Source organism: Drosophila pseudoobscura, chromosome X, assembly GCF_009870125.1.
Source record: "Drosophila pseudoobscura strain MV-25-SWS-2005 chromosome X, UCI_Dpse_MV25, whole genome shotgun sequence".
Taxonomy (NCBI): Eukaryota; Metazoa; Arthropoda; class Insecta; order Diptera; family Drosophilidae; genus Drosophila; species Drosophila pseudoobscura.
The window spans coordinates 11,996,474-12,014,931 of record NC_046683.1 but is presented as its reverse complement, the minus strand read 5'-3'; the positions used below and the strand labels follow the sequence as shown (position 1 = coordinate 12,014,931).

The following is an 18,458-nucleotide window of genomic DNA, read 5'->3' as shown; positions in this document are numbered from 1 at the left end:
TCGATCAGCTGACTCTGCAGATGTGGCAGCGCAGGGTGGCAGCACTCTTGATAGAAATTGAAATTTAAATTCAAAGGGATTAGATTGCAGAGAAACAATCAGCAATTAATCATTTTGCCGTGATGTCATGCACGTCCACTGCCAGTTCACATGACATGTAGACAGCGCAGGCGATTGCAATGCGAAACCGAAACCAAAACCCATCTGCCCCAAACTCAATGACCCATTGCAACAATTAATAACGGTCGGACCCCCTGGTACCTGGGCAGCTTGGGATTTATGAGCGACGGCATATAAACAAGACCAAAGCGCTTTAGCCGGCGCGACCGCCAGATGTCGTAAAAAAAAAAACAAAAACCAAAACCAGAAGAGAGCATTTAAAGCAATATATCTAAATTGTACGAGTATAATTAAGGAAAGAGAGCGCAAGCGCAAACGCGACAATGTTTGAAGCTCCAGCGTTTCACACGCCGTTGGGGGCGTGCCTCAGTAATAAAAAAAACCAACAAAACACCAACAAAAATACTCCATATGGCACAGTAGACGTGGTTTTCCCATTGCTAACCAATTTGGGGACGGATGACTGTCGTCGTGGGAGACACGACGACAACCACCGAAAAACATGATGAACATTTCTAAGCATTTTGAGCATTTGAGTCTTCTGTCCGGTTAACCGCCCGCCCGCCCGTTCGTTGAGTAATGGGCCATGTCCGCCGACATGCCGGGGCAAGGCGTTAAAATTAGTTGTAAAAAAATACATATCTGGGTGCATAATATAATTCAGTCTTAGAAGCGTATAAAAAGTAGAGCCAGCAGCAGAATCGGCAACAGTTTTTCGACGGCATCCATTCAGTGCATACAGCCAATCCCTACGAATCCTCTCAAAGCAATACCATGGCAAGTAGACGACTTCCTTCATTGTGTTCGCAATACCACGGAAAAATCTAAGATTTCTTTGAAACTTCTCCACACAGAACTCCATCGCTGTGCTCGTCATCGTTGCTGCATCTCTGGCCCTGTGTCACGCCGATGTCTCCCACCTGTCGCGCAGCTATTTGCCCCCCCAGAGCATTGGATACAACGGTGGATACAATGGCTACTCGGGCGGCTATAACACGGGCTACTCCTCGTATCCAACAACTTACTCGACCGGTGGCTACTACTCCGGCTCCGGTGCAACCTATGGCTCTCCTCTGATCTCGTCCAGCTACAAGAGCTATGCTGTGCCACAGTACAATGCCTATGCAGCGCCCTCGCGCACCTATCTGCCGGCGGACACTGGCTACTCCGGGTACTCCGGCTACAATGGCCTAGACACCAAATACGCCAGCAACGGAGGGTATGTCTACTAGATGCATCGCATCCATGGACCAAGAATTGGAGGGAAGGAATCCACTAGCGTTGCAAAACACTCCGAAGAGCATATTAACCTATTTTTTTTCTGCTATAATAAATAAAAAAAGTTCATCCATTAAAAGTTATAATCACTATCGAGAAATAATTATCCCCAAACGGATTCTAGGATCGCAATAACTCTGTGGGATCTTCGTTTTTTAATTTAGGTCCAACCCCTCGTCGTTCTCAGTTCAACGAGCACGCTAATCATTGGAGAGTCGAGAGATGATCAGCGAGAGCAAGCGAGAGCAAGCAGGCAGCAACGATTCGGCATAGAATCTGACGAGCTGTGCCATGAACATGCAGGTAAGATAGCTGTTAGATTATTATGAGAGGAAAATTATAACTAAAATTAATTGAGGAAGGGAATTAGTGGTGAATATAATGTGGTAGAGGGTATTAAAATCCGAGCATAAGACCATAAACGGTTCATACAAGGAATAATTTGATCTACAAAGTGGAAGGGACAACGATATAAAGTTTCCAGTGAATCTAATAGTAATCGTAAAGTTTATGCGCCCCAACAGATCAGGGCTATCTACGTCACCCTTGATCAAGTTGTGCCTATAAATCACACCAAGCATTTTTCTACGATTAACTAACTATTAATATCAATCTTCTAGAGTAAGATGGCATTCTCTCACCTGCATCCCAGCTAAGCTAAGGCTAAGGCAAAAAGTAAGAAATTTTTCTAGACTGATTCTATACGGTCATTTTCAGGAGGGTCTGTAGAGATTCCGTATCCCGTGTTGCGAAGAGACCAACCATATTTTGTGTTCCTTTGTCGGCAATCCTCACGGCTAACGAGTAGATGCGAAAGCAGGTTAGAACCAGCTAATTTAGTGGGCGGGGGACGTCTTCTAGGCATCTATCTGCAGTAGGAGTTCGATGGCAACTCAACGATATGTACATTATGAGTGCGGTGTATCAGAATCAGAATATCCAAGATCAGAATACTCATTGGATTCTACTTGAACCATAAGGAGTGGCATCCTTGGGAGGAAATGGCGGATAGGCTTATTAAATCAATCACTTTATTTCCATTGATACAAAAAAAAGGAGTTGGATATAATCGTTCGGTTAGTATCTTGAATCCGTACTACTGATACAATTTGAGATCCGTTTAATGCTTCAGGCGGTATTCATAGCCCCCGTTGGAGGCATAGCGAGTGCCTCCGGAGTGGCCATGTCCGTAACTGCTGCTGCCCGACGAGAAGGACGAGGAGTGGCCTCCAGCTCCATAGCCCGAGCGGGATGCATAGCGAGCCGGTGCCGAGTAGCTGACATGGGAGACAGCTGCTGGGGCGGAATATCCCCCACTCGATCCGTGTGAGTATCCGTGCGAGACGGCTGGCGCGGAGTAGCTTCTGTGGGACACGGCCGGAGCGGAGTAGGACGAGCCAGCACTGGAGTAGCTGCTGTGGGACGCAGCTGGAGCCAAGTAATGTCTGGATGGGGCAGCCACGGGAGCGGAGTAGCTTGTATGGGAGGCAGCAGGCGCCGAGTAGCTGCTGTGGGAAGCAACTGGGGCGGAGTAGCTGCTGTGGGACACCGCCGGAGCGGAGTAGGATGAGCCAGCACTGGAGTAGCTGCTGTGGGAGGCGGCTGGAGCGGAGTAACTGCTGTGGGAGGCGGCTGGGGCGAGGTACTGCCTAGATGGAGCGGCCACAGGTGCGGAGTAGCTAGTGTGGCTGGCGGCCGGAACGGAGTAGCTGCTGCTGTGGGAAACAGCCGGGGCCGAGTAGCTACTGTGCGAAACGGCCGGAGCAGAGTAGCTGCTGCTGTGGGAGACGGCCGCTGGCGCCAGATACTGGCGTGACGGAGCCACTGCCGCGTGCGATCGGGTCGCATATGTGGCCGCGGGGGCTGCGTAATGGCCGGTGGAGCTGGAGGCGGCCGTGTTGTAGGTGCTGTGGGCATTGGCCTGGGGTGGCAGGTACGAGCTGCCCAAAGGACTGGCCATGGCCAGAGAGGTCACGGCAAGCAACACAGCGGTGCAGGCCACAAAGGAGTGCTGTCAAAGAACGGATTGGATTGAGTCTCTGGTGGATCTGGAGATCTGCTGCATAGAATATTTACCATGATGATTTGACAGATGGTTGGTAGTTGGGTGCTTCCCGTGAGCTGGGAACTGGAACTGATGCCAGTGGTGGCATGAGCCGACACTTTTATAGAGACACCGAACAAAAGGTGTGTGCGAGTAAAAATCTTAAATCGACGCACAAACAAAAGAGGTGAACCGAGGCAAAAAAGAAAAGATGGATAGATGGAAAGATAGATAGATCCGAGGTACGAGTACGAGTACGAGTAGAAGCAAAACAATATTAGAACGAAACGAGCCGAACAAAACGGATTGGAATGGCGCTACGACAAGAGCTGATGATTAGAGCTTCGGTGGCCGGCCACTGGATAGTTACACTGTGCAACAAATTCGGATTCTAATGATACAAACAGATATGCAATGCATGTATCTACAAATAATCTAATTACAGTATTTATCAAAAAAATCAGCAACCTGCTCTTTCTTTCTACCGGACAATCAAATAGAGAGTGTAATGATTCGAAATTATTCCATCTAATAAGAAAGCTGAATCGCCGGTTCGAACTGTCCGAACGAAGTGAATACCGAATCGATTCGCTTGCTTGTTCATGCAGGGCTCTGGTACATACATATATACATATGGTGTATATGTATCAGATGTTTGTTACTAGTGCCTTAAATATAATACATCTTGTAGCCTTGGGATATAACACTTCCCTTTAGAGTTTCATTTGGAACTTATCTTACGAGTACATTGGCCCAAAAATTGTGCTGTCCAGTGTTGATGAAGAATGGCGCGATTGGAGGATGTCGTTGAGTCTATTTATTTGAGCGTTTATTTTTAGCCATGTCCATTTCGGAAGTCACCGACGCAGAAGCCTCGAACGTGTAATTAATGATGCGCTTTATAGCTGGCTGGCTGGCTGGCGAGAGTTCGCGAAAGAGCAAAAATACCCAAAGCATCAGCAGCAGCAGACTTTGAGATTCCCGAGATCGTGAACGTGAAACAAGTAATCCAATTCAATCCAATCCAATCCAATCGTTAACGGATCGCATCGACTCACAGAGAGCCCCCATGCAGCACTGACACTGACACTGGGCCGACAACAGCCCGCGTCTAAAGGCGACGATTACTCACAATACACATTAATTATAATAAACACCATACATCGTAGACGTACGTACATATCTGGCCTGGCTTAATGGTCGCCTCTCGGGCCTCTCCTCCCATCATTCTCCATCAGCCGTCAGTTCTCGAAAGCCAATTGTTTATACCTTTTGCGTGAGCTTATATAATTAAAACAGAAGGCTAAGAAGAGATGAACAGCAAAAAAGGGGGAATTAACAGCAAATCCAATAAAAAAAATATTAACCAAGAAAGAAAGCTTATTTTTAGGCGGATCCGAAGCCTCAAATACTCTGGCTGATTCATCAAGAGATTCGATTAGATATACACTCGTACATATTATGGATGGGTTGGTAATGAAACTGTATAGTAAGATGCAGAAAACTACTACTAAAAGAACAACTAGGGGGCAATCCACCTGCTTCGCTTCGCTCGCACCGATATGAGTCAAATATTGGGACCTCGACGACGACCCAAAACTTTTGTATATAATAGAGAAATGTACTTGGAAAGGGATTCGTTTCTAAAGTGTCCAAAATTGCTATATAATTTGAGAGACAATCTATAGATTATAGATCTAAATCGAGGGATACACTATAGACATCTGTGCGCTATAGAGTATCCATTTAAGAGATATAATACTTTACACTTTTCTGCTTTCGTTGTACGTAATGGGATTGCGATCAGTTCTCTTGTAGCTTCGAAAGTGAATGGATGCTGGGATGCTGGGTTCCCATGCCCCAAAGAAGAATCGATGCAGAAGAGTTGCTTTTGAGTTTGTATTGAAGAACATCGTATCGTATTACTTATGTATACTCGTAACTTGGGGCGCTCTACTCCTTGGCCTGGCTATTTTTCAGCAAGTCCTTGGCATATGCCACAAAAAGGATGTTGTGCTTGCTGGCTATGGGCTTGCGGCCCTCCTCATCATTCCTCACATAAACGCTCTGCGAGCCAAGGTTAATGCTGCCAACTATCTGTCCCGGCTTGATGTAATAGTTCTGGCCCAACGCGATCGGACGGTGTTCGGTGATGCGCTGATAGATCATCGGCTCTGCCTCCTCTTCGATGATAAGTTTCGGTCTGACTGTGGTTGGAACTGCTTCTTCTGCAGCGGCTGCGAGTGGATTTGGCTGTGGCTGGGACAGGACTGGCATCATCGTCGTCAGGCAGATGGAGAGTGCCACAAGGAATCCCATGGAATGCATGACGATATTGTGTCTTGGGCTCTTATGTAATATGTGTTTTTGCGTCTGCGGGCACTGCCTCAATGCGGTTCTGTTTTCGGTCTGCTGCATTCTTATATATATCCTCAGATGGGATTCTGGTCAGCATTCTGGTGCACCAGGAAGATCACTTGCTCTCTCAGGGCTGCGCCTTTTGTTCAGTTCGCTGTGAACTCTTTTGGGTCTTCGTTTTCATTGTATTTCTTACCTTTTTGTGCGAGTTTTGCATTGTCCGTTTTGGGCATAACAAGTTTTGGACATTAACCCGATTTCGATTTCGCACTAACAGATACTGTTTATATATGATTATGTATATATAAATATATATATATATATATAAATGTATAATGCACACGCGATATCTCCATTCACAGCCAAAAGATGCAAATTTTCAGCTGAATATACATATGCACATGTATTTGTTGCATACGGGTATATCCAGCCACTTGCCTGACGATAGCCACACACACAGATACTCGAATGTTTTTGGTTTGCTCTGTTTGCGGATTGCTCTTTGAGTTATTTGGTTAGATTTGTATAATTAATAAGTTTCTCTAATGGCAAATAAATGTTTGGAAAATGTATTTATTGTTTTTATTTGCTATACTTATGGATATCTAATTAGTTTCGTTGAGGTGTCTATCTATCCACAGTGGCATAAACTAGGAACGGAATGGATAATATTATAAGCTCATTTTGAGAAACAAAAAACTGTTTATGCTGTTTTTGCAGCTGCAACCCCACTGTGATCCGTTGATGTGCCACACGGGATACGGTATTTCCTGCAGACTCTCCTGAGAGGGCATTGAATTATTCAACAGCCAGAAGAAACACATTTGCATGGAACTTATGTACTTTAAATGCTCGCAACAATGTGCGACCAGCCATAGGCTTCGAAGCACTCCAGGGAAACCTGAATTTACTCATAGATTGACGTCGTCACCACATCTGCTCTCTTTCGAGGGTCTATCCGTTTGTCAAACGTGCAGAGCGTATTACGTTCGCTATCTCTTTTTAGTGCTTGTCTCTCCGGGAGCCGAGAGAGCGAGTTGAAACAAAAGGGATGGACCTTCACCACATCGGACGACGTCACCTCACAACGTCAACTTATAAAATATTGGTCATAGAAAAAATCGGTTGTTGTTCCAGACTCTTTGGTTAGGATGCGTTAATAGACGACCATAAAAGGGCCTACCAGCATGGACCATCTTCTTAATAGGCATTTAGTCAAGTGTAACACGTATTTAAGGTTTATACCATTTCAATGGTTTCCATTCTGCATAGGACAGAATCTGCTGGAGTCGGAATCTGGGTGCGTTTCTGGTATGCCCGATTTCCTTATTTCACATTATTTACAAAAAAGTCCCTTCGTTTTTAAAAAATCCCGTTGGAGCTTTGCATTCGTAGGAATGATCATACGATTGCTGCCATTTAAACATATTCTACAATTCGTTGAAAAAAATACGTTGAAAAGCTAGATTATTTGATTTCGATTTATACAAAAAAAAAGTGCTCGCATTATGACAAGATTCGGGTTCAGTGTTTAATAGACATATCCTCCGTTGGTGCCGTAGGTGGTGTCGATGCCAGAGTATCCGCTGACCACGGCTGGAGCGCGGTAGGTGGATACGGCAGGCGCCGAGTAGGTGGATACGGCAGGTGCCGAGTAGGTGGACACAGCTGGAGCGGTGTAGGAGGACACGGCTGGGGCTGAGTAGGTCTTAACAACAGCGGGAGCAGTGTAGGAAGTCACGGCTGGCGCGGAGTAGGTCTTCACAACAGCGGGAGCAGTGTAGGAGGTCACGGCTGGGGCTGAGTAGGTCTTCGTGTAGGAAGTCACGGCTGGGGCGGAATAGCTCTTCACCACAGCTGGAGCGATGTAGGAGGAGACGGCTGGGGCTGAGTAGGTCTTCACAACAGCGGGAGCAGTGTAGGAAGTCACGGCTGGCGCGGAGTAGGTCTTCACAACAGCGGGAGCAGTGTAGGAGGTCACGGCTGGGGCTGAGTAGGTCTTCGTGTAAGAAGTCACGGCTGGGGCGGAATAGCTCTTCACCACAGCGGGAGCAGTGTAGGAAGTCACGGCTGGCGCGGAGTAGGTCTTCACCACAGCGGGAGCAGTGTAGGAAGTCACGGCTGGGGCTGAGTAGGTCTTCGTGTAAGAAGTCACGGCTGGGGCGGAATAGCTCCTCACCACAGCGGGAGCAGTGTAGGAAGTCACGGCTGGCGCGGAGTAGGTCTTCACCACAGCGGGAGCAGTGTAGGAAGTCACGGCTGGGGCAGTGTAGGTGTTCGTGTAGGAAGTCACAGCTGGGGCAGAGTAGGTCTTGGTCACCACGGGGGCGGAGTACGAGGCAGCAGCAACAGCGGCGGGCTGGGCGTAGCTCTCCTCAGCGGCGGTCTCGGCGTTGGACTCGGCAGGAGCGGCATACGACTCGCTGTTGTAAGTGGCGGCGGGAGCAACATACGACTCGCTGTCGTCTGTGGAAGATGCGGCTTCCGCTGGGGCGGAGTAGGACTCCGAGGCAAAGGAGGCGGACTCGGCGGGAGCCGACTGGTAGGACTCGTAGCTGGTGGAGGCGGCGCCAGAGCGGGGCGGCAGGTAGGTGTTGCTCAGGTGGCTGACATCGGCCGAGGCCAGGGCCACGAGGGCGAGCGAGAGGACGGCGAAGAGTTGCTGGGGAAGAGTCGCAGAGAAGCTACGGTTAGGAGAGGACCGTGGACGGGAAGAGTACTGCTGGGGCTTACCATGTTACTGGGACCGAAGACGGGAGATTACTAGCTGAATGTCACAGATCTGAAGATATTTATAGGCGAAATTTTAACCAACTTGATATACGAATGTCAAAAGGCGCCTGGACCGAGAACCAGAACAAATGCGAGAGGTTTGTGAATACAAAAGACCATAAACTATATCGCCTATACTCGGGCACACATACATACTTACCTGTCCCATGGCTTCTATTTGCCATATGTATACCCGAAAATAAAAGAGAAATAATAATAATGAAACATTTCGTCTGAATTAAGTTTCCATTCTCCTCCGCTGGCGATGACTCGCCAAGCTCATTAGCCGCCCATAATATTCCAAATTCTGTCCGAATTCTGTAGGGGAGAGAAGAGCGAGACGCGGCCAAAGTCGAAGAAATTGTATAACTCGTTACTGGAGAAGAGTCCCAAGTCCCCCCCATTCATAAGTCGGCTCCCGCCACTTACTCATCTCGGGGCCATCCGCCCATCCAATCATCCATCAAAGCGAAAGCAAAAGCCCAGAACATTGAACGGTTGAGTAATTTATCATTTTCAGGGAATTACCTTTGTGGCAATGTCTTTGAAAGGTTTTCAAAGTGCACCGAGTATCCGTGGTATCCGAGTCCAACCCCTTCCCCATAGGAAAAACCCCTGATATAGCCAACCACATTAGTCCCATAGTTATAGCTTATTTAATAATTGTAATTAATTAATTAATAAAATAATATAATGCCTTTTTTTATGCCCCAATATTTCGATCAGTACTTCCCAGGCCACAGCCTGCGCTGTGGGCGCAGCCCTTCTATATTTTATTCTTCTTCAAGAGCGACTCATTGGCCATCAGAGTGAAGAGCAAGGAGTCAATGGCTTTGGGACAGCCCAACGCCAGCTTTTCAAGATCCCTAAGGGACACGCCCATGTCAAGTTTTCGTAAGACCCGCTGATTGAAGATTTGCCAGTTCAAAAAGTTCAACGGCAGGCTAATGCACGGCGAGTAGCTAATAAGGTCATCAAGTCCTGGTTGGATCCTATTGAAAATCCTTGCCACCTTCAGTGCGTCGCAGAACTCCTTTTCATCGCGATAGGTAAGCGGGATATTGTTGAGCTGTAGCCAACCATCCAAAATCCCGCGTTCTTCATCGCTCAAGTCTCGGATAATGGCCATTTGGGATTTACAATTAGAGAACCAGGAAACAGAGTTTATTTTTATAAATTTAGAAAATTGAGTAATCATGTTGCTTTGCGGGTTTGTTTGATTGAGAGATCGAAGGCAACCGTGATGAAGGAAAAAGTGAAAAAATATCCAAAACAAACTCAGGTACAGGAGATCCAGCAGGACTACGGCAGCCATGGCACAGCCGCCAGAACGAACAAAGCTCATTACTCGTTATGCATTCCTAATATATATACGTATGTACATATGACTCGGTACTAGGGTTGAAAGGTATTCACAGTTCTTGAAATGGAATTTTTTTATTGGAAAACAGGTTGTAAAAAAAAGAATTGTATAAATTCTATATAATAAAACTAATTGGTGCTAGAAATTGACTAAGTAACAATAAGTTCTGATGAAACGATCAGCAATTAACGTTCGCCTAACGATCCACAACTCGATGCGAGTTCGGACATCTGCTGGGGTCCTTTCACAAGCATCTCAATGCTTCTCGTAGACGTAGCCGCCATTGGCAGCGTAGTCGGTGCCGATCTCATTCGTGGCCGTGGAGGTCGTCACCACAGATGCCGTCTGTTGGACGATGGGTGATGGTGCGGATGGAGTGTAGCTGTTGTACGTCGGCACCTGTGGCGTATACTGAACGATTGGCTGGGGCTGGGGCTGGGCCTGAATCTGGATGGGTGCTGGTGCTGGTACTGGAGGTGCGGGCACAAACGATTGCTGGAACTGAACCGGAGCTGGAGCCGAGTAAGTAGTGGTTTTCTGCTGGATTGGAGCCTGGTAGCTGTAGCCACTGTATTGCTGCTGAGGCTGGGCTGGAGCACTGATGCTAACGGTCTGCTGAACTGGTTCAGAAATCGAGATCGGTGCAGTATAAGTTTGCTGAACAACGGGAGCAGGAGCAGGAGCAGTGTACTGTTGTTCCTGGACCACAGGAGCAGGAGCAGAGTAGGTCTGCTGCACCACAGGTGCAGGAGCAGAGTAGGTCTGCTGCACTATAGGAGCGGGAGCAGTGTATGTCTGTTGGACCACGGGAGCGGGTGCGCTGTACGTCTGTTCTTGGACCACAGGAGCAGGAGCAGAGTAGGTCTGCTGAACTACTGGGGCTGGAGCCTCGTATGTTTGTTCCTGGACCACAGGAGCAGGAGCAGAGTAGGTCTGTTGAACGACTGGTGCTGGAGCAGAGTAAGTCTGTTGTACAACTGGTGCTGGAGCGGTGTATGTCTGCTCCTGAACCACCGGGGCAGGAGCTGTATAGGTCTGTTGGACAACTGGAGCTGGGGCAGTATAGGTCTGTTGCACAATAGGAGCGGGAGCGGGATATGAAGAGGTCTGTTCTTGAACCACAGGTGCGGGAGCAGAGTAGGTTTGTTGAACCACGGGGGCTGGTGCGCTGTACGTCTGTTCCTGAACCACTGGGGCAGGAGCAGTGTAGGTCTGTTGAATCACTGGAGCGGGAGCGGAGTAAGACTGTTGAACCACCGGAGCGGGAGCAGCGATTTGCTGCACCGTCGTTTGCACAACTGGCTCGGGAGCGGGCACGAACTGCTGGACAGGTGCCGCTGGGGGCAGATAGGCGTTGTGCACCGTGGTTTGGGTGGCAGCAATCGGCTTGGGTGCCTCATAGATCACTTGGGGAGCTGGGGCAGAGGCCTGCACTTGAACGGGAGCCAGAGCGGGAATCGAGATCTGAGCTGGAGCAGGGGCTGGGATCGAGACTTGAACTGGAGCTGGAGCTGGAGCGGTAGACTGGTATTGTCCGCCAGACTGGATAGAGAAGCTAGCCAATGGGATGGATGCCTGAATGGACTCCACCTGGGGGAATGATTGGGACTGGGACTGGGTCTGTGCCTGGACCTGATTTTGGTACTGGGGCTGGGGCTGGGCGATCTGCTGGTAGCTCTGGCTGGCCGAGATCTCCTTCTGCGGCAGTGGTGGAAGGTAGTTCCGGTTCGATTTCAGCAGATGACTCACATCCGGACGGGCCTGAACGAGGGCCAGACTGCAGGCAGCCAGAACGATAAAGGCAAAGGGTTTCTAGAGAGAGAAAACCATAGAAACAATACACCAATGATTAGCACTTGTCACAAGAAAAAAATGCAGATAGCTTGAACACAGATAGGGCTTACCATCTTCACTTAGGGTCACAAAGGCACGAGATACACCAAACGAACGAGACCGATAAACTGATGCCCATCTCAGAGCACCATCGAGTATTTATAGTTACAAACGTTTGTCCATATCCGCAGAGGCTTGGTTTCCTCTTAATTGGTTCGGTCCGCTCATGCAGATGGCAATTGGAAGGTGGAAGATGGTGGACGGTGGATGGTGGAAGGTGGCAGATGACAGTTGGTACCATGGTGTAAGGTCAAGGGGGGACACGCGGCATGCTAATGCAGACGACCAATAATAAAATCATGCAAAACACATTTCATTTTGGTGCTGATTAATAAATGACCAAAACGCACGACGCTGCCATTCCAACAATGGCACAATGGCCTAGCCCCAACCAAAGAGCCCGGACAACAGAGATACAGATACAGAGCCTAATCCTAAACTTGATAGCACACCGGAGCAAAGCGAAGGCGGAAAACGAGATGGCAAAACTGCTGTGCGACTGTGCAAAAATGGTTTAAATATTTATCAATCGCTTGTTGCATGGACTATCCCGGCACCCGACACCCGACGATCGATCTGTTCATTTGCTTCTGTATCTGGGCAATTGACACCTTCGATGGATGGATGGATGGGTGCGTAATGAGCTAAGTGCATTGACTTGGACCTGTATTCCCCCATTGCAGATAGACATGCGAGGTGTTGTCTATTAGCTAAGAGGTTCAACGCTTGGGTGTTGGGTAGATTGTAGTATGATGGCAAAACGACGATTGCCTTTAAAATAATTGGTGCAAAGATCTAAAAAACTATATAGTATCTCGAATATATGCGAGTATAGGAAAATATTTGATTGAAATGTAATTAGATATATGTATGCAACTTAGACATTGTTATATGCAGGGTATGACCAAAGAGCAATGATACACGATTTTTAAAGGGTGGCTTTAGGCTCATTACATTTTTGTTGAAAAGCCACCGGAGAGCGTTGGGCTCTACCCATTTTAATATTTATATTATCGTTGAAATGAAAATGCTATGATGGGCTGAGAATAGGATTGGATATGATACGTTAAGAAAAAGTCTAAAACCAGTTAGCAAATGTTATCATAGGAGTTGTAACTGACAACACTTGAATAAGAATATTATGTTGGTACGATGAGCTATTATTTAGGATACATATGTACATTTATGGTGGTACGTAGAGAATTTTGTGCAGTATGTTCCAAAGTTTAGACAAGAAGGAGAATAATTCGAAGAAGCCTTAAAGATATACATGTATGTACATTTGTATATTACGAAAAAGACTCCCCTTCTTCATAGTTTATTTACTTTACCTACTACTACTAATTATTTAACGACTGCAACTAAAGTTATCCAATGCAGTGACAGAAATATTTCTCTTAACTGGGGACATGTGCGGGCCCAGCCTTCGGACATTTGCAACGGCCCATAAGTTACGTACGATTTGGGGGCCTCCGATTGTTTGGTAGATCTGATCATGATCTTCATAAAGATGTTTTATGCATGCGTTTCGTAGGCGTGTTTAGGCGATCATAGATAAGTTCGTTATGCGGCGGCTTACAAATGCGATGGCCCCCAGAAGAAGCCAAAGACCAGCCCGAAAATTGAATCATTGTAATGATAATACTGTTTCGGCGATTATGGGAGATATCCGAGGCGGATACTTCTGCGCCTGGCGGCTCAAAACACGCGCCACGCACCTCACACCACACCAGCCGCGAAAATGAAGTTAAAAATTAAAAAACAAAGCCAAAGCCGAAAGAAAATGTCGAGTTGAGGGCCCCTGCCAACCCCGGGCACAGTTCGGCTTAATTATGACTAATAGCTGTGCGAACAGCCTCCATCACCATCTTCATATTCATCTGCATCTCCATCTCCCCGTCAGAGTCCCCCATCCATTCGCTGGCGTGGTAACTCTTTCGCGGACAAATTAAAATCAAGCTCCATAAATATTCAAAACTGAGAAGAAAAAAAAATTGCAACAATCTTATGAATTGAATTGAATAACTAAACAATGAAACTGAAAAGTAGTAGAAACAGAAACAGATACGATACCCCACCAACATGATTTGCATAAAACAACGAATGGTCAAAAAGCTTAACAGCTGCAAAACGATCCGATCTCTGGAAACCGAAACCCAAAACCGAAAATGGAGAATCGCAGATGGGAGTGGGAGTGTGGGAGGCCTCTTCCATTTATGAGGGACTGAGGAGACAGACAAAGAACGACAGAGGGGCTTATTTTGAAGCCAGTTTTTAAACGTTTCTCCAGTCCAGTTTCCAGTCTCTTGTAAATCCATAAAATGAACATCATAAAACTAAGTAAAATCTTGCACAAAAAAAAAAAAATTGGATACACCAAATAAATAAATAATTCAGTGGGAATATCAAGAAAAATATGAATAGGAATTAACAATGTCTTTGTTGTACCTAAAACGAATCTTTTGATTACAATTTATACGATCTTTGAATAGGAAAGCCCATAAAGGGAATATGAATACATCTAAAATATACATACTCGTACGATCGAATTGAAGACCCCTTTCCATTCTGTAAGTGCTATGAAGAGGGTATTTTTGTAGATAGAGAATATAAACCTAAAAAATTAGTGTATTAAACCAATTGGAGTTTACCTAGTGACAAAATTCTTAGGAAGTTCATTGAGAGATATAGTATTTATCATTCTCAATCGCATAATAAAACATTTCGTCTAAAAATTATGACCAATATATGCACCTCTGACCGACATATTATCTCTTACAATGATGTATAATATATACATATATCTAAGGTAAAAAAGTGCCCAGTGCAACTACATATATTGGGCAATAGATTGACCAATTTACTCCTATAAAGTATGTTCTCAGAATAAAATCCTGCATTTTCTGGAGAATTGTACATAGTTCTCTTCAAAGACTTTTCAAATCTGTTGTGTTTTGCTTTATTGTTAATATTTTAACATGTCCTAATAACTGATCAATTAGCAAACATATGTAGATTTCGCACTCCGAGCACTCCAGCTATATCTATACATCTTTCAATGAAAGGGTATGCTATTAATGGGGTCTTCTCTTTGCTATTTCTTATTCAAAAGTATAGTTTCAAGATCCTAGAGTTTATTATATGCCGAAACAGAGGTGTAAGCACCTTCCACCTACTCATCTCATTTTGGCAAGACTTTTATCACCCTAGAGCCAATAAATTATGTATGCAATTGACGTATGATTTTGTGATACATGGGTATGCATAAAAACATGTTTCCATTCGCATGGGGTGTACGAGTATAAAATGTGTATCATCCAAAGCGACACAGTGTCTCTCGTTTATGGATGCCTGTCAACGTCAAAAAGCTCTATTAGCATACAGACAAACATGTTGTCTGTTTCGCGTTAATGCCCATAAACCAAATAAACAAAGAAACAAACGCAAAAAACAGGTTGTTGCTGTTGATACAAAAAGATTGATAATAATTTATAATGAACTCGTCTCTGGCTCGAGCCGATCCAAATAGGCCTATAAAACCATCGTAACTCACTTGACCCGCTGATAGACGTAGCCGCCATTTGCCCCATAGATGGTGTCGCCGCTTTTCGGTGACTCCGTGCTTGCCTGTGATTCTACAGGCTGTGGCTGTGGATATTTCTCCGGTTCGGCGACCTCCTCGTCTATGGGTTTCTCTGGCTCGTCAGCGAATGCCTGCGGTCCAGGTCCCCCAAAGCCGGTTCCGAACTGCTGAAACGGATTAGAGCCCTGTGGCTGTGGTCCACCAAATCCGGGAGGCACATTAAATCCCGCGTGACTTTGTTGGAAGGGCGACTGCGATCCAGGTATGGGCAGGCCTTGGTTGGTCAGATAATCTGGTGGGAATGGGCCGGGGAATGGATTACCCGGTTGAGGGAATGAACCTCCCTGTCCTGGGAATGGACTACCCTGTCCTGGGAATGGACCTCCCTGCCCTGGGAAAGGACCTGCCTGCCCTGGGAATGGACCTCCCAGTCCTGGGAATGGACCTCCCTGCTCTGGGAATGGACTACCCTGTCCTGGGAATGGACCTCCCTGCCCTGGGAATGGACCTCCCTGCCCTGGGAATGTACTACCCTGTCCTGGGAATGGACCTCCTTGTCCTGGGAATGGGCCTCCCTGTCCTGGAAATGGACCTCCTTGTCCTGGGAATGGACCTCCCTGTCCTGGGAATGGACCTCCTTGACCTGGGAATGGACCAATCTGTCCACCATTAGGGAACGGACCACCCTGTGGAAAGGGTGCCCCTTGTGGTGGCTGCTGTATGGCCGCATTCGGTGGACCGCTTCCAAACGGATTTCCATTAGGATCCACGGATTCCTGTGGTCCACCAAAGCCAAAGTAGGGCGGGTAGATGGGCAGCGGGAAGTTGGGCGGCTGGGCGGGCGGCGGCGGCACATTATTCCCCGTGGGCACCGCATAGCCCGGGGGTAGAGGCAGACCCACACTCGGATAGAAGCCATTGGCGTCATTGGAATGTCCCTCAGGATCGTGTTCGTGTTCTTCATGTTCGCGATGAAGGAGGGGCGTCTCCTGATGATCTACAGACTGCAGGGACTCCTCCTCTTCTGGCGTGGGGGGTATGTAGTCCTTGGGTAGGTGACTCACATCGCTCTTGATCAGCGGCAGCAGGAGTAAAGCTAGGAATAGTGGCCACCGGTCCATCTTGGGGGCTCAACTTCGACCTTCAACTTCGGTGGGGACTGTGCGGCCTCGGTCCGCGCACTGGGCTCTCTTATAAGACTTTTTTGGATGCCGCCTCGAGGCTTACATAAACTGCTCTTCATCTCAATCGCTGGGCCCGTTCCGGCTTCGTCTACAGCTTCGGTTCATCTCACTTTCCATTTCCATTTCGCGAACGGAAATTGCTTTGCATCACAATAAAGGTTCCATAAATAGTCCCGCAGATCTGGCCCCAGGGGGATAGTGCTGGAACAGACTGTTCCATGCGTTTGAACTATAAAAATTAATTAGGCAGGCAGACTTTACAGACAGAAAATAATAACATGCAGACATCCAATGTCCAAAGCAATTTTGCATAAAGCGGTGGAAAGATGAATAGAGAAGAAATCATATCTCTGAACTTGAAAGAAAGCCATATTTTGGATGGATTGTATAGCAGAGAATACATTAAGGAATGACGAAAGCTTTTTAGGAAAGAAGGGGGTCTTACAAGCCTTAATTTGCTTAAGGATATTTACAATTCAATTTCTGGTACAACATCGAATAAAAACAAAAGCTCTTTGAGAGGAATGCAACAAAGCCTCATTTCAGAACTCCAGGAGTACAGCTTTGTTTCTGTTGAATTGTTATCCTAGATAAAGCTCGTAAAGACCATATGAACTGTTCAACAAAGCTCGCTTTTGACCCTTTCAAGCTATTGAAAGCCCTAAAGCTTTTATGCTGCGCATCAGACCATAAGCTTTAAATCAGCCTCGAAAAACAACCCCATAAAAGCTTGTGTGTTAAAGCTTTAAAGCTTTCCACAAAACTTTATATCGTCAAAAGCTTTGCTTTAACGAGCCTTAGCGCAGTGCAATTCATAAACCAAAGCCCATCTGAAAGTCGGTTAAAATCATTTTTGCTTTTGTTTTTAGAACGTTTTCATTTACTTTGTTTATGAAAAAAAAAAGAAAAACAAATTCACACAAAGAAGAGTTATTTACAGTGGATCAGTTTTTCAGCTTCTTACTTCCTGTAGACATAGCCGCCGTTGGAGGCGTATTGGGTGCCCACATCCTGGGAGTAGCTCACGGAGGGAGCAGAGTACGACTGCTGCTGGTAGGCCGGAGCGGAGTACGACTGCTGCTGGTAGGCCGGAGCAGAGTACGACTGCTGCTGGTAGGCCGGAGCGGAGTAGCTGACGGACGGGGCAGAGTAGCTGACGGACGGGGCAGAGTAGCTCACGGAGGGAGCTGGGGCCGAATAGCTAACGGAGGGAGCAGAGTAGCTGACCGATGGAGCAGAATATGTCTGCTGGACAGCTGGGGCCGAGTAGCTCACGGACGGGGCCGAGTAGCTCACGGATGGAGCCGAGTAGGTCCTCTGGACAGCTGGAGCGGAGTAGGTCTGCTGAACGGGGGGCAGGTACTCGTTGCTGGGGGCGGCATAGGTCTGCTGCTGGATGGCTGGGGCCGAGTACGTCTGCTGGATGGCCGGTGCGGAGTACGTCTGCTGCTGGATGGCTGGGGCCGAGTACGTCTGCTGGATGGCCGGTGCGGAGTAGCTCACCGATGGAGCCGCGTATGAGTTCTGGACAGGTGGCAGGTACTCGTTACTGGGGGCCAGGTGGCTGACATCGGCGGCCGCGCAGGCGAACAGGGCGAACACAATGAGGAGTTTCTGCAAGAAGGAGGGGAGACACACGTTACACAAACACAAATTACACCAAAACACTTGCAAAAAATATAATACGAGTACAAAATATAGCCAGTGGAAACAAAAGACTATTTGCGGGCTAAGAGCAGGCACTGACCATGTTTGATATGGCTGAGAGTGATTGGCGACGACTGTGCTGGACGAGCTAGAGGCTGAGACTGATGCCGTTCCCTAGAGCGGTCTGGCAATTTATAGTCGAAGCAGAAGAGTCGA

General features: G+C 47.1%; 8 protein-coding genes across 9 annotated transcripts; 1 reads left to right on the top strand and 7 right to left on the bottom strand.

The window, feature by feature from the left end:
• The first annotated feature begins 794 nt into the window (after window positions 1-794).
• On the top strand, window positions 795-1,484 carry LOC4814706 (uncharacterized protein F12A10.7). Its single transcript, XM_001354851.4, has 2 exons — window positions 795-897; window positions 975-1,484. The coding sequence occupies exons 1-2, from the start codon at window positions 895-897 to the stop codon at window positions 1,350-1,352; spliced, it is 381 nt and encodes a 126-aa protein (XP_001354887.3). The 5' UTR covers window positions 795-894; the 3' UTR covers window positions 1,353-1,484.
• Window positions 1,485-2,415: 931 nt separating this feature from the next.
• LOC6901502 (cuticle protein 16.5) lies at window positions 2,416-3,848 on the bottom strand. 2 transcript variants are annotated; one of them, XM_033383379.1, is made up of 3 exons: window positions 3,475-3,839; window positions 3,015-3,409; window positions 2,416-2,984 (listed from the first exon to the last, which is right to left on the bottom strand). In XM_033383379.1, exons 1-3 carry the CDS (start codon window positions 3,475-3,477, stop codon window positions 2,519-2,521), a joined length of 864 nt encoding a protein of 287 aa, XP_033239270.1. In that variant the 5' UTR covers window positions 3,478-3,839; the 3' UTR covers window positions 2,416-2,518. The 2 variants fall into 2 exon arrangements, with proteins under 2 accessions (XP_033239270.1, XP_002134188.3); XM_002134152.3 differs by having other exon boundaries at window positions 2,416-3,409; window positions 3,475-3,848.
• Window positions 3,849-5,327: 1,479 nt separating this feature from the next.
• LOC4814570 (uncharacterized) lies at window positions 5,328-5,955 on the bottom strand. The gene has a single exon (XM_001354852.4). It carries the CDS (start codon window positions 5,858-5,860, stop codon window positions 5,396-5,398), a length of 465 nt encoding a protein of 154 aa, XP_001354888.3. The 5' UTR covers window positions 5,861-5,955; the 3' UTR covers window positions 5,328-5,395.
• A 1,308-nt stretch (window positions 5,956-7,263) lies between these two features.
• LOC117184707 (cuticle protein) lies at window positions 7,264-8,588 on the bottom strand. The gene is made up of 2 exons (XM_033383378.1): window positions 8,534-8,588; window positions 7,264-8,462 (listed from the first exon to the last, which is right to left on the bottom strand). The coding sequence occupies exons 1-2, from the start codon at window positions 8,534-8,536 to the stop codon at window positions 7,332-7,334; spliced, it is 1,134 nt and encodes a 377-aa protein (XP_033239269.1). The 5' UTR covers window positions 8,537-8,588; the 3' UTR covers window positions 7,264-7,331.
• A 750-nt stretch (window positions 8,589-9,338) lies between these two features.
• LOC117185000 (uncharacterized) lies at window positions 9,339-9,701 on the bottom strand. Its single transcript, XM_033384367.1, has one exon. It carries the CDS (start codon window positions 9,699-9,701, stop codon window positions 9,339-9,341), a length of 363 nt encoding a protein of 120 aa, XP_033240258.1.
• Window positions 9,702-10,011: 310 nt separating this feature from the next.
• On the bottom strand, window positions 10,012-11,940 carry LOC6901505 (skin secretory protein xP2). The gene is made up of 2 exons (XM_033383377.1): window positions 11,840-11,940; window positions 10,012-11,747 (listed from the first exon to the last, which is right to left on the bottom strand). The coding sequence occupies exons 1-2, from the start codon at window positions 11,840-11,842 to the stop codon at window positions 10,191-10,193; spliced, it is 1,560 nt and encodes a 519-aa protein (XP_033239268.1). The 5' UTR covers window positions 11,843-11,940; the 3' UTR covers window positions 10,012-10,190.
• Window positions 11,941-15,377: 3,437 nt separating this feature from the next.
• LOC4814907 (proline-rich protein HaeIII subfamily 1) lies at window positions 15,378-16,745 on the bottom strand. Its single transcript, XM_001354853.3, has one exon. The coding sequence runs from the start codon at window positions 16,530-16,532 to the stop codon at window positions 15,378-15,380; it is 1,155 nt and encodes a 384-aa protein (XP_001354889.3). The 5' UTR covers window positions 16,533-16,745.
• Window positions 16,746-17,468: 723 nt separating this feature from the next.
• On the bottom strand, window positions 17,469-18,453 carry LOC6901506 (cuticle protein 16.5). Its single transcript, XM_002134156.3, has 2 exons — window positions 18,343-18,453; window positions 17,469-18,209 (listed from the first exon to the last, which is right to left on the bottom strand). The coding sequence occupies exons 1-2, from the start codon at window positions 18,343-18,345 to the stop codon at window positions 17,556-17,558; spliced, it is 657 nt and encodes a 218-aa protein (XP_002134192.1). The 5' UTR covers window positions 18,346-18,453; the 3' UTR covers window positions 17,469-17,555.
• Between the last annotated feature and the right edge of the window lie 5 nt (window positions 18,454-18,458).

Excerpts from the sequence above, each read along its gene's own strand:
- LOC117185000 (XM_033384367.1), bottom strand. The coding sequence starts at position 9,701 with ATGGCCATTATCCGAGACTTGAGCGATGAAGAACGCGGGATTTTGGAT.
- LOC4814907 (XM_001354853.3), bottom strand. The coding sequence starts at position 16,532 with ATGGACCGGTGGCCACTATTCCTAGCTTTACTCCTGCTGCCGCTGATC.
- LOC4814570 (XM_001354852.4), bottom strand. The coding sequence starts at position 5,860 with ATGCAGCAGACCGAAAACAGAACCGCATTGAGGCAGTGCCCGCAGACG.